The sequence below is a fragment of the Podarcis erhardii genome (genome assembly GCF_964252035.2).
Source record: "Podarcis erhardii genome assembly, chromosome: 2".
In the NCBI taxonomy this organism is placed as follows: domain Eukaryota; kingdom Metazoa; phylum Chordata; class Lepidosauria; order Squamata; family Lacertidae; genus Podarcis; species Podarcis erhardii.
Genome location: NC_138498.1, coordinates 107,856,816 through 107,870,245, shown reverse-complemented (window position 1 = coordinate 107,870,245; position 13,430 = coordinate 107,856,816). Strand labels below are relative to the sequence as shown.

At 47.1% G+C, this 13,430-nt stretch overlaps 1 protein-coding gene across 4 annotated transcripts in view; it reads left to right on the top strand.

Moving 5' to 3' along the window:
- Positions 1-13,430, top strand: part of PLXNB1 (plexin B1) — a 148,799-nt gene that overhangs the window by 118,554 nt on the left and 16,815 nt on the right. For 3 of the 4 annotated variants that reach the window (XM_081852244.1, XM_081852245.1, XM_081852246.1), the window contains 9 exons: positions 2,156-2,334; positions 3,951-4,017; positions 5,348-5,494; positions 6,291-6,468; positions 7,122-7,225; positions 7,644-7,728; positions 9,588-9,754; positions 11,431-11,591; positions 12,543-12,690. In XM_081852244.1, coding sequence (XP_081708370.1) covers positions 2,156-2,334; positions 3,951-4,017; positions 5,348-5,494; positions 6,291-6,468; positions 7,122-7,225; positions 7,644-7,728; positions 9,588-9,754; positions 11,431-11,591; positions 12,543-12,690 — 1,236 coding nt within the window. Of the gene's footprint in view, positions 1-2,155; positions 2,335-3,950; positions 4,018-5,347; positions 5,495-6,290; positions 6,469-7,121; positions 7,226-7,643; positions 7,729-9,587; positions 9,755-11,430; positions 11,685-12,542; positions 12,691-13,430 lie in introns of all 4 variants that reach the window. The other variant, XM_081852247.1, reaches the window with a different exon arrangement.

The window sequence follows — 13,430 nt, the reverse complement described above, 5'->3', positions numbered from 1 at the left end:
TCGCGTCTGCGTAGACACGATTTCCAGCACCGCGGAAGCGAGTCCCCACTCCGCACTGTGCAGGTTTAGCACAGCGCATGGGGACTTGCCGAGTGGGCAGCTCAGTTCGGGGGCAGCTTGTAGGCCATTTAAACAACCCCATGGGCTGCTTGTGGCCCATGGGCCACAGGTTGCTAACCCCTGGCTTTTACCATCAGAAAGTTCTTCCAGACATTTAGTCAGAATCTCCATTCTTTTAACATGAAGCCATTGGTTTGAGCCTTCCCTCTAGAGCAGGAGAAAACAAGCTTCCATGTAACAGCCCTTCAGATACAGTGGTACCTCAGGTTACAGACGCTTCAGGTTACAGACTCCACTAACCTAGAAATAGTACCTCGGGTTAAGAACTTTGCTTCAGAATGAGAACAGAAATTGTGCAGCGGCAGCGAGAGGCCCCATTAGCTAAAGTGGTACCTCAGGTTAAGAACAGTTTTAGGTTAAGAATGGACCTCCAGAACAAATTAAGTTCTTAACCCGAGGTACCACCATATTTGAAGGCGGCTCTCATATCTCCTCTCAGTCTCCTCTTTTCCAGGCTGTTTTGTTCACCGCCCACGTGACGGAGGTGTTCATTTCAACACTTGTACGATCACTCGGTGTTGCAGGATGTCGGGCTGGACTGAGGAGGAATGGTTGCCCCCCCCCCTTCTCCTGAACCTCCATGAGAACAGGAGGACAGTATAGATTTAGAACAGTGGTTTGTGGAAGGACATAGTTCAGAGACTGCAGGTGGTAACAGTTGGGGACTATTGGAAGAAGAAACACTGGGGTAGAGACAGCTGATAGGCTCTGTGTCTTTGGAGAGCATTCCTGAGCCCCCCTCTCCAAGGACTAGGCATGCAGTGAGAGTAGCTGAACAGAAAGCTCAGAGACAGAAAGTGCAGATTAGCCGGCGCAGGGATGACGTACGATAAGAGAGACGAAGGGAGTTGGGCTTTGCTCAGAGCAACGCCATCATGGCATAGAGACTACATTCCTTTGTCTCTCTGTGTGAATACAGTGGTACCTCGGGTTAAGTACTTAATTTGTTCCAGAGGTCCGTTTTTAACCTGAAACTGTTCTTAACCTGAAGCACCACTTTAGCTAATGAGGCCTTCCTGCTGCTGCCGCGCTGCCGGAGCCCGATTTCTGTTCTTATCCTGAAGCAAAGTTCTTAACCTGAAGCACTATTTCTGGGTTAGCGGAGCGTGTAACCTGAAGTGTATGTAACCTGAAGCGTATGTAACCCGAGGTACCACTGTACTGAATAACATATTTTTCGCTCCACCTGATCATAAGATGCACCTAGTTTTTAGAGGAGGAAAACAATTTTTAAAAAATTCTGTGCAGAGCGTGTAAGCGGCTCTCGCTTTGTTTGCTTTAAAGCAAGCAAAGCGAGAGCGGCTCACATGGGTCTGTCCCGCTTTGCGCAACTCTCACTTTGCTTGCCCATCCCTCCTCCTGCCTCACTGTAAAAGAGGAGGAGGAGACACCTGGACAGGTGCTTTGCTTGCTTTACAGAAAGTTGGGAGGAGGGGCGGATGGGAGCCATGGCTTCTGTCCGTCCCTCCTCCCGCCTCACTGTAAAGCCAGCAGAGCAAGAGCAAGAAAAGCAAGCGCTATGCAGAGCATGTCAGCAGCTCTTGCTCTGCTGGCTTCACAGCGAGCGATGGACAGGAGCCATGGCTCCGGCTGCGGAGGCATCCCTCAGTGAGCGACTGCAGTGGCAGCCAAGGGACCCCTCTGCCGTCTAGTTCATTTGCTTCATAAGACACACAGACATTTCCCCTTACTTTTTAGGAGGAAAAAAGTGCGTCTTATGGAGCGAAAAATACAGTAGATTATGTGGTAAGGACTCTTCATGTAATCTGCCACCAGGGAAGGGATAGGATTCCCTGAGCCTTGACACAGGAGTAGGGAACTTCTGATTCAGTTCAGCTCTTGTGCGTTTCTGGCCCCTCTTGGCCTTTCTAAATTTAACCCCTTCCAGCTGCTAATTTCCATGGTTGTTGTTTTTATGGGAAAGCGACCTCTAAAGGACGACCCCTCAACCAGCTAAAATACCTCGTCCCCAACCAATCAATTGTTTCCTAACGACAGTTCTGTGTGTTTTTGTCCCCTCCCTCGATGTGCCCAGTTTATACACACCTTGGAGATCCAGCGCACGTTCTCCCCGAGGGACCGGGCCTACGTCGCGTCTCTTCTCACGGTCTCGCTGCACGGGAAGCTCGAGTACTTCACCGACATCCTCAAGACCCTCCTGAATGACCTGGTGGAGCAGTATGTGGCCAAGAACCCCAAACTGATGCTGCGAAGGTGGGCAGGAGAGAGAGAGAGAGAGAGAGAGAGAGAAAGCCCGCCACTTTTTCTGGTGTTGATATCCCCACCTCCCAACTTCATGATGTTTTAGAAAAAAGCTGAGTGCCCAGAAAAAAGCTGAGTGCTCTGGAGCAGACATAGAGAAGCGTTGCTACAGGGCATGTCCAAAGTCCATTCCAGGGGCGTAATCCGGCCCATTGGTCGATTTAATTCGGCCCCTGTGGTAGTATACCGTATTTTTCGCTCTATAGGACGCACCCGACCATAGGACGCACCTTGTTTTAGAGGGGGAGAAAAAGAAAAAAAATTCTCCCCCTCTCTGCTCAGCGCCCCTTCAGCGAAGCGGCAGGAGAAACAGAATCTTGCTCTCCCGGCTTCAGCAAAAGGAACCTGAAGCCTTCAGAGCGCAGCGCAAATTCCCGCTGCGTTCCGAAGGCTTCAGGCGGCTATCCCTGAAGCCTGGAGAGCGAGAGGGGTCGGTGCACACCAACGCCTCTCGCTCTCCAGGCTTCAGCGAAAGCAACGCGAAGCCTCCGGAGCGCGGAGAGAGCGCTCCCTCTGCACTTTGGAGGCTTCACGTTGCTATCGCTGAAGCCAAGGAGCCTGCATTCACTCCATAGGACGCACACACATTTCCCCTTAATTTTTGGAGGGGGAAAAGTGCGTCCTATAGAGCAGAAAAAAATACAGTATGTCCTGGGGTAAAATCCTTTAAAAAGCCCAACAACTTTCGGGTAAAAGCATTTTTAAAAAGGTCAATAACGTCTGGGTTAAATCCTAAAAAAAAAGATGAACAACTTTTGGGTAAACTTCAATCCTAAGAAAAGCTCAACAACTTTGGTCGGCCCTCACATATGTTCACTTCATCAAATCTGGTCCTCTTTGAAAAAAGTATGGGCACCCCTGTGTTACTGTCTCTGTTGAGCTGTGAAATAGAAGCAGGTTGGATTTGATTTAAATCAAATCCATTTAAATCACTAGTCAGTAAGGCTTGATTTAAATAATATTTTTTTACAGAAAGACTCATTCTTGTTGGTATAATCTTAATATTTACAACCAGATGAAGGTTTCGTTTTTGGAATAATGAATTTTCAGAGTAGTTTTTACAGTTCTATCAGAAGTTACTGATTTGGTTGTACTATTAGAAATACATAGACAAATAATTATGAAATTATGGTGGTGTTTAATAAGTTAACTCTATATTTGGAAAACTTTTCTTCTGTCCTTTATTGGAAGGAGAAAAATAATCATTTCCTCAATAACAATTTAAACAATTTATTTAACTAAAACAATAACATTGTAGCATGTGTTATCCATGTTTGTTAACTGATGTGGTCAAACAATTTTTTTTAAAAAAAACAAAGTTAGACTTGAGTTTTAGCACACATGAAAAGCTTAAAACAAATCCTTATTTCCTGATGAATAGCCTTTGGACTATAATGTAACTTAAATTGAAAACTATCTTTAGAAAGATTTTTTCTCCAAAAGCATTTTATTTTAAAAATCCAATTTAAATTTTAAAAATCTGTTTTAAATTTTAAAAATCCATTTTAAAAATCACTGAGTTTTATCCACCCTGGACAGAAGCCTAACAAATTTGGGTTCTCTTTCAGGACAGAGACAGTGGTGGAGAAGCTTCTGACAAACTGGATGTCCATCTGCCTATACACGTTCGTGAGGGTAAGACATCATCCTCCTAGTCGTCCATGGGGAGAGGAGGTCAAGGTGGAGCTTGCATGTCCTGCTGGAACAGAGCTAGCCAAAATGGCCCCCTCCAGTTGGTGTCAGACTACAGTTCCCATCAGCCCTAGCTAGCATGGCCGACAGTCGGGGGATGATAGGAATATGAGGCCAACTGCATTAGGAGAGCACTATGTTGCCAACTTCCTGTGGGTTTGGCCTGCTCTTGTCATCTGAGTAGCTCAATCTTGCCCATCCCCATGAGGCTGGGGACAGCTGTCAGGATCTCTTGGCCTGCAGGGAGAAGCAAGAGCTCCAAGAACCCATTCTCCTGAGATAAAGCTGGCAAGAGCAGGGGAACAGGATTCAGAGGTGACCCTGGAGCAGGAACCCAACACATTAAAGCCCAGGCCGTGTAAAGGTTGGCCACCTTGACACACCAGCAACATTTGTTCTTCAGAACAGTGAAATGTGGATCGACACAACCCCTCCTTTGAAGGCACTAGCATCTAGTCTGAAACCAAGATGCTTTCAAGGCAGCTGCTGGCTAAATCAGCTTTTACTCAGACCTGCGAGCCCACCATGATTATTATTTATTATTATTAATTACATTTGTATAACGCCCTATACCTGCAGGTCTCAGAGCAGTGATGGCATAAAATCACAATACAGTGGTACCTTGGGTTAAGAACTTAATTCGTTCCGGAGGTCCGTTCTTAACCTGAAACTGTTCTTAACCTGAGGTACCACTTTAGCTAATAGGGCCTCCTGCTGCTGCCACGCGATTTCTGTTCTCATCCTGAAGCAAAGTTCTTAACCCGAGGTACTATTTCTGGGTTAGTGGCGTCTGTAACCTGAAGCGTCTGTAACCCGAGGTCCCACTGTATAAAAAACACAAAATACATAATAAATAAGAACAAAAACCACCTCCCCAACACATTATGAAAGGACATTGGATGTCAAATCAGCCAAAGGCCTGGTTAAAGAGGAACATTTTTAACGTTTTGAAGAGGAACCATGGCTCAGTGCTAACACTAATCAACTTTTTCAGACCTATCGCCCACCTTCAGCGCAAACGTGCATTTTGGGATTAATTCCTTAATTTTTTTCACCCTGCATTTCAGCAGCGTAATGTTACTTGTGTGACCCACTTTAGGTGAAGCTGGTACCCACTGGTTGGTCTCAGCCCACCAGTTGACCCACTCAGCCTGGCTTGGTTAGATGTTTCCACCTGACCTGCTTCTGCAGTGAGATGGCCCAGAATGGCAGGTAGAAGCTCCCAGAGCTGCTGTGTTGTGTCTGATGAGGCCTTTCTCCATTTCTCCGCTAGGACTCTGTTGGAGAGCCTCTCTATATGCTCTTCCGGGGCATAAAGCACCAGGTGGATAAGGGGCCAGTGGACTGGGTGACGGGAAAGGCAAAGTACACCCTGAATGACAACCGCCTTCTCAGAGAAGACCTGGAATACCGCACACTGGTGAGAGCGACCAAAGTCCTGCTGGAGAGAGAGGCCCACCTAGAACCAGTCTCTCATTCAGCTAAACACTGGCTTCTCTGGCCACCCAAATGCATACCTCATCTTCTGGCCCTCTGTCCTTTTCCTTCACAGAGCTAACAGTTCCAGCAGTTCCCTGGGAAGAGGGATGGACTGTTAAATCAATCAGCTCTGGGAGTAGAGTAGGAGGGTCTCCTTGTTAGTTTCTGTTTGCCACTGAGCAGCTGCTTAGAGTCCCAAGGCTCTGTTTACATTCCAGAGACTTTCCAGACTGTTGGAAGTCTCACGGGAGAAGGGAGACGGATGTGACGTCCTGGTTTCTCTGTTCCTTTGTTCCTTTGTTTCAGTTCCTCTCTGCTTTCATAGAGAGAGGATGTATATTTCCTTGCTCTCTGCGTAGCTTAGTAATAAAGCATAGCATGTAGCCATAAATCTCATCACTTCTGCTGCTTTGGAAACTCTGCTGAATGGGGGAACGTGCCTGAGGCCTAATCAAAGGCTTAGGTTGTTAATTATTCGTCGGGAGGGCGATTCTGAAGGACTCTGCCGGAAGATGAGCTTTATCAGCTTGGCCGACTGGAGATTCCGACACTCCTAACAACTCTCAGCACCCTTAACAAACTACAGCTCCCAGAATTCTTTGCGGTGTGTTCCTTTGCACTACAGCAGCACCGCCACTCATCTTTATAGTGCTTAGTCAGCGTTTGGGCCTCGAGAAACAGGTGGGCGAGTGGAGTGCCGCTGAGTCATCTCATCTTTGCCCGCCTTGTTTTTCCAGACCTTGACAGCCGTGGCGCAAACTGGAAGCACGGCGGGAGGACCAGAGGGCTCCCAGGGGGTGTTGGTGAAGGGGCTGGATTGCGACACCATCACCCAAGTGAAGGAGAAGATTCTCGACCAGGTCTACAAAGGGACACCTTACTGCCACCGGCCAGACCCAGACACGCTTGACTTGGGTGAGTAGAATCCCAGGCAGTGGAGGAAAGAGCGATTATGGTGGGACTCCGCTCTGGGATATGGTGCCCCTAAGTACCAAGGAGATGGACTATCTGGCTGTAGAACCAGGGATGGAGGGAACCTGTGGCCACCCAACTGATGATGATGACATCAGTTCCCATCATCCCTGACCATTGGCCGTGCCGACTGAGGCTGATGGGAGTTGGAGTCCAGCAATCTGGAGGGCCACAGGTTTTCCTGTCCCTGCTGTGGGGTACATAATACATAGAGGAAGTGTCTCCCACCCCCTGCCCCCGTGCTCATTATGGGTTTGCAGCTGCCACAGTGAAGTCTGGTCCATTAGGGCGAAGGAGGCACTGTCAGAGCAAACTTAGTCTCCCTTCCTCCAGCTTCCACCTGCTGCATTCTTACTAGGGTAGTTCAGCTTTCCAACTTCCTCCTCCTCAGTCTCAGTGTTGTTCTTGTAAAACTTAAGCAGGGAAGAGAAGGTTGGGGACAAAATTGGATCGGGCTGCACCTACTGTTGATCTCCCTGCCTTCCTCGCTCCCCATCTGGGCACAAGCCACCTCTAAGCTGCTTGCCTCTCTGCTCTGTACTGTTCTCCAACCTGGTTATTGATTTTTGTTCCCCCCTCATTTCTGATGGTGCTAGAGTGGCGATCAGGTCTGGCTGGGCACCTCATCCTCTCCGATGAGGACGTGACTTCTGTTGTCCAGGGCAACTGGAAGCGTCTCAACACACTGCAACACTACAAGGTGAGGGAGAATTATTGCTGGCCTTTGGCCTTCCTCTACAGTGGGTGGCTTGGCTCAGTGCATGGGTTGCCTTGAGCTGTTCCCCCCCCCTCAGGACCTTTATGGGAGCGCCCTTATTCTCCAGATTCGGCCCCTTCTTGACCTCTGGGATCTGGTAAAAAAAAAGGTCCTACTCTGCAGCAGGGGGTTGGGCTTCCTGGCCTTTTGGTCCTTTCCCACTTAAGATTCTGTGTTGTGCATCCTGCCATTGCTTTTGCTTCCCTATCCCACCCTGGCTTTATACAAATCCAAGACTGTGATGAGCCGCTGCAGGATCCTCCAGTAGGGGCTGCATGATGACACGATGACGTTTTTATTATATAGAGAGAAAAGAGGAATGTGCGGTGCTTTCTAACTCAGTTTCCCCCTTCACTTTCAGGTGCCTGATGGAGCCACTGTTGCTCTTGTTCCTCGTATGACCAAGCATCTTCCCAGGGAGAATCAAGATTATATCCCTGGAGAGAGTAAGTTGTTCTAACTCTTGTTTAAATGTTGGAGGAAAATCTGGAAAAATAATCAGTGCCGGCTTGGGTGGGCAGAAGGTAAATCTCTGAATGCTTGTCAGTAGATCAGAAAATATTCTGACTACCGGTTGTTTTAACAATAGCAACAACAGAAAGCCTCCACCTTCCCCCTGTAAATTAGGCTGATGAAATGAAGAAAGCTTCTGAAGGAAACTAGGACTGGATTTTTGTAAGGCAGGACTGTGAGCTCAGCTCTGATAAGTGGAGCGGACTCCCTCGGAAGATGTTTACATATTATTTACAGTGGTACCTCGGGTTACATACGCTTCAGGTTACAGACTCCGCTAACCCAGAAATAGTGCTTCAGGTTAATAACTTTGCTTCAGGATGAGAACAGAAATCGTGCTCCGGTGGCGCGGCAGCAGCAGCAGGCCCCATTAGCTAAAGTGGTGCTTCAGGTTAAGAACAGTTTCAGGTTAACAACGGACCTCTGGAACGAATTAAGTACTTAACCCGAGGTACCACTGTATACACAAAGTAGCACACGTCACTTTGGATAGAACTTCCCATCACTTTGCCTGACCAGATGAGGGCATAGGCGGGAAATACCCAAATCAGGCATAGGCAAACTCCGGCTCTCCAGATGTTTGGGACTACAACTCCCATCATCCCTAGCTAACAGGACCAGTGGTCAGGGATGATGGGAATTGTAGTCCCAAACATCTGGAGGGCCAGAGTTTGCCTATGCCTGCCCCAAATCTTACAGACAGCTCCTTTTTCTGGGCTCAGAGCCCAGCACCCCAAGCCCACAGATAAGGACAACATCAAAGAAAGCCAATTAGCTTAATATCAAACAAGTGAATATAATCACATATGAGCTCACTGCTGCAATAACTGCCTGTTAATTGTGGGGTTATCTTGACTACCAAGATGGTGTTTGCAGAGCTTCCTGAATGGTTCACCTTTGGCTCAACACAATTCTGTAAGCTTGGAAGTCTGCCTGCTGCTGGATCAGAGAGGCAGAAGAAGAAAAGGTCTGTCATTCGCTTGCAAGGATCTACAGTATGTGGTGTGGTAGTCAGCGCATTGAGCACACCTGCATTCAAATCCCTATTTGACTATGAAGCTTTTGGGAGTGGCCGCCGGGACCACATAACACCGGTCTTGAAAACATTGGCTCCCAGTATGTTTCTGAGCACAATTCAAAGCGTTGGTGCTTATCTTTAAAGCGCTAAACGGCCTTGGCCCAGTATACCTGAAGGAGCATCTCCACCCCCATCGTTCAGCCCGGACACTGAGGTCTAGCTCCGAGGGCCTTCTGGTGGTTCCCTCACTGCAAGAAGTGAGATTACAGGGAACCAGGCAGAGGGCCTTGTCGGTAGTGGCGCCCGCCCTGTGGAACGTCCTCCCATCAGATGTCAAAGAAATAAACAACTATCTGACGTTTAGAAGACATCTGAAGGCACCCTGTTTAGGGAAGTTTTTAATGTCTGATGTTTTAATGTATTTTTAATCTATTGTTGGAAGCCACCCAGAGTGGCTGGGGAAACCCAGGGGTAGAAATAAATTATTATTAATTATTATTATTATTAGGGTCAGTTTTTGTCTGTCTCTCTCTCTCTCACACACACACACACACACACAGAGAGAGAGAGAGAGAGAGAGAGAGAGAGAGAGAGAGAGAGAGAGATATCTACCTCACAGGACTGTTGTGAGAATGAATGGCAGGCAGGCAGGAGCCATCTATGCCATCTTGGTCCCTTTGGAGAAAAGACAGAATGAAACTATTTAAAAAGACAGGCAATACCCAGTTCCAAATTCTAAACATTTGTTGGTGTTTACCGCTTTGTGCATTATAGAGACCCCAATGCTGGAGGATGCTGATGAGGGTGGGATGAAGCTCTGGCACCTGGTGAAGCCGACAGAGGAGCCCGAGCTGCCTAAACATCGGCGAGGGAGTGTCCGGGAGAGAGAGAGGGCCAAGGCTATTCCTGAGATCTATCTCACCCGCCTCCTCTCCATGAAGGTAAGAAGGAGCTCCCTGCTCGCCTCCTCCCATTCCTGGTATCCTTTCAGGCTGCAATCCCAGGCACGCTTTCCTGGGCATAAGCCCCAGTGAAAAAGCAGAGAAACTTTACCTCTGAGTAAGTATGCAAAGAATTGCAACGCTAGGCCTGTGCATTGCGACTTGACATCACTGGCACTGTTGCATCCTGGGACTTTGTCCCACGATGCCCTTGCTGAACCTTCCTGAGGGAAAGGCAGTACAGTGGTACCTCGGGTTACATACGCTTCAGGTTACAGACGTTTCAGGTTACAGACTCCGCTAACCCAGAAATATTACCTCAGGTTAAGAACTTTGCTTCAGGATGAGAACAGAAATCGTGCTCCGGTGGCGTGGCAGCAGCGGGAGGCCCCATTAGCTAAAGTGGTGCTTCAGGTTAAGAACAGTTTCAGGTTAAGAACGGACCTCCGGAATGAATTAAGTACTTAACCCGAGGTACCACTGTAATCTGGAAATGAAAAGCACTGCTTTTCATACACATCTTACATGGCTGCATCTGTCAATTCTAATGCATTTCACAATTTAGCATTTGTTTTTCCATGATGCGTTGATAATTTATGTATCATATATATTATTTATCAATAATTGCTATTGTTTATTGATAATTGCTACTGTCGCTGCTTATGGCATGTACATAAAAGCTCTGTCGCTCGTAAGCAAAGGCTTGGAGGATGGGTACATTTTCCACAGAGGGTGCAAGAGGGAAAGGTTGAAATAATAATAATAATTTATTATTTGTACCCTGCCCATCTGGCTGGGTTTCCCCAGCCACTCTGGGCGGCTTCCACAGAAACCAAAAATACACTAAAATCACACATTAAAAACTTCCCTGAACAGGGTTGCCTTAAAATGTCTTCTGAATGTCAGGTAGTTGTTGATCGCTTTGACATCTGATGGGAGGGCATTCCACAGGGCGGGACCCTTAACCCCCACTCCAGCGGTCTTCAGTTTCCGATTACAGTGGTACCTTGGTTCTCAAACACCTTGGTACTCAAACAACTTGGAACCCAAACACTGCAAACCCAGAAGTAAGTGTTCTAGTTTGCGAACCTTTTTCAGAAGCCAAATGTGCTCCATTTTGAGTGTTGTGCTTCCGATTTGAGTGCCACACTTCTGTTTCGAGTGTTATGCTGAGGTGTGTCTGTTTTTGCTATTTATTTTGTGTTTTTGTTTTTGTGTCTCTTTTTGTTTTGTTTTTGTGACTGTGTAGAACCCAGTTCAGCTACCGATGGATTGTGTGATTGCAGTACATTGTTTATTGCTTTCATTTTATGGATCGATGGTCTCATTAGATAGTAAAATTCAAGTTAAATTGCTGTTTTAGGGGTTGTTTTTAAAAGTCTGGAACGGATTAATCCATTTTGCATTACTTTCTATGGTAAAGCATGCCTTGGTTTTGGAACACTTTGGTTTTGGAACGGACTTCCGGAACGGATTAAGTTTGAGAACCAAGGTTCCACTGTACAGTCACAGCAGCCTTTTATTTAAAGAAAAGAAGACCAAAGTACCCCACCCCAAACAATGATGGAAATCCATGTAGCTTGGCAGTTCTTCCTCACTGGCTCCGTGCTGGAAAAACACCACTGTAGCTGTTTCTTGATGGCTTGTCTCTTTCTACCTGGGTTGTTTGCCTGCAGGGGACGATGCAGAAGTTTGTAGACGACCTGTTCCAGGTGATCCTCAGTACCTCCCGCCCCGTCCCGCTGGCTGTGAAGTACTTCTTTGACCTGTTGGATGATCAAGCGCTGAGCCATGGGATCACGGACCCAGAGACCATCCACATCTGGAAGACAAACAGGTGTGCAGCCCAAGCCGCTGCCTATAGCAGAATATCCCACTGGGATATTGCCATGCTCGCCACTTCCCTGTGACGGAGAATACTCTAGCACATGTTAAAAATTAGAAATTACTTGAAAGTACCAAAATAGGGCCTAGGATTAAATTAAGAGTTAATTAAATAAATAAGATCTAGAACTTTAAGGAAAGTTAAGAAATTTTATTTTAATTGGAATATTGTGTTTTTAAAAAATGATATCAGAAAACTGCTACATTTTAATTACAAGGAAATTCAGATGGGAGGGCTCAGAGGAAGCCCAAAATATATTTATGAGGTTAGAAGTTTAAATAATTAATTAATTTGTGGTGTTTAGGTGTTTACCGGTATTTTGTTTTTACTCTCTTTTTGGTTTATATTTGTGATCTTGTCTTTTTTCTTTTTGTCCCCCCCCCCCTGTTTTTCTTTTGTTGTGATATGTGTTACATCTGTAAGAAACTTAAATAAAAATTATTTTTTTAAAAAGAGAATAGCACAGGGGTCATCAAACTTTTTCAGCAGGGGGCCAGTCCACTGTCCCTCAGACCTTGTGAGGAGGCGGACTATATTTGGGGGGGGGGTTGAACAAATTCCTATGCCCCACAAATAACCTAGAGACGCATTTTAAATAAGAGGACACATTCTACTCATGTAAAAACACGCTGATTCCTGGACTGTCCTCGGGCCGGATTTAGAAGGCGATTGGGCAGAACTTTGACAGCACCCATCTCATCCCATGCTCTAGCAGAACTTTGACAGCACCCATCTCTGCTGCCCCTAATGGGGTGTGGGGTTGTCGCTATGTGCCAGGATTGCAATTGGGTTGTGCGTTTTGGCCCTTGTTCACTGGGCTACCCTAGTTCAGCTCCGAAGCACTTAGCCCATAGGATTCCCATCGAATGCCAGTGTGTTGACCGTTTCCTCTTCTCTCTGCAGCCTTCCCCTGAGGTTCTGGATCAACATAATCAAGAACCCCCAGTTCGTATTTGATGTGCAGACGTCGGACAATGTGGATGCTGTGCTCCTGGTCATTGCTCAGACCTTCATGGACTCCTGCACTCTCGCTGACCACAAACTGGGTCGGGTGAGTTTGGAGAAGGCATGGGTGGGCCCCTTGAGTTTATGCTTTGACGTCAGTTGGGGAAAATATGGTAGCCGTATGCTTTCCACGCCATCTTTTCCTGACGCAAGTCAAGTGGGGCTGTTGCCTTTGGCTGCAGAGGATCCAGCCATTCCTCTGCTGTGGGCGTATTGCCTTTCTCCTGAGCGCAACCCACAGTGCTTTCTTGCTCGGAAAATGAGCTTCTCTCCAGCACTGATGCAACCTGTTAGAGAATCATAGGGAAAGGGCCCACAGGGACCCATCTCCCTTGCAAATGCAGGAATCATACAGTTGCCCGACTCTTGGCTAGTACCTGCCATGCGAAGGACGCCGATGGACACAACTCCAGCCCATTTTTGTTGTTGCTGCTGCAGTGTCTCTGTTGTCATTCATTGTAAAGTGAGTGCAGAGCTCCTGCCCGCAATTACTGTTTTAAAAAATGGGTGACAGAAGAAGAAGAAGAAGAAGAAGAAGAAGAAGAAGAAGAAGAAGAAGAAGAAGAGGAGGAGGAGGAGTTTGGATTTGATATCCCGCTTTATCACTACCCTAAGGAGTCTCAAAGCGGCTAATGTTCTCCTTTCCCTTCCTCCCCCACAACAAACACTCTGAGAGGTGAGTGAGGCTGAGAGACTTCAGAGAAGTGTGACTGGCCCAAGGTCACCCGGCAGCTGCGTGTGGAGGAGCGGAGAAGCGAACCTGGTTCACCAGATTACGAGTCTACC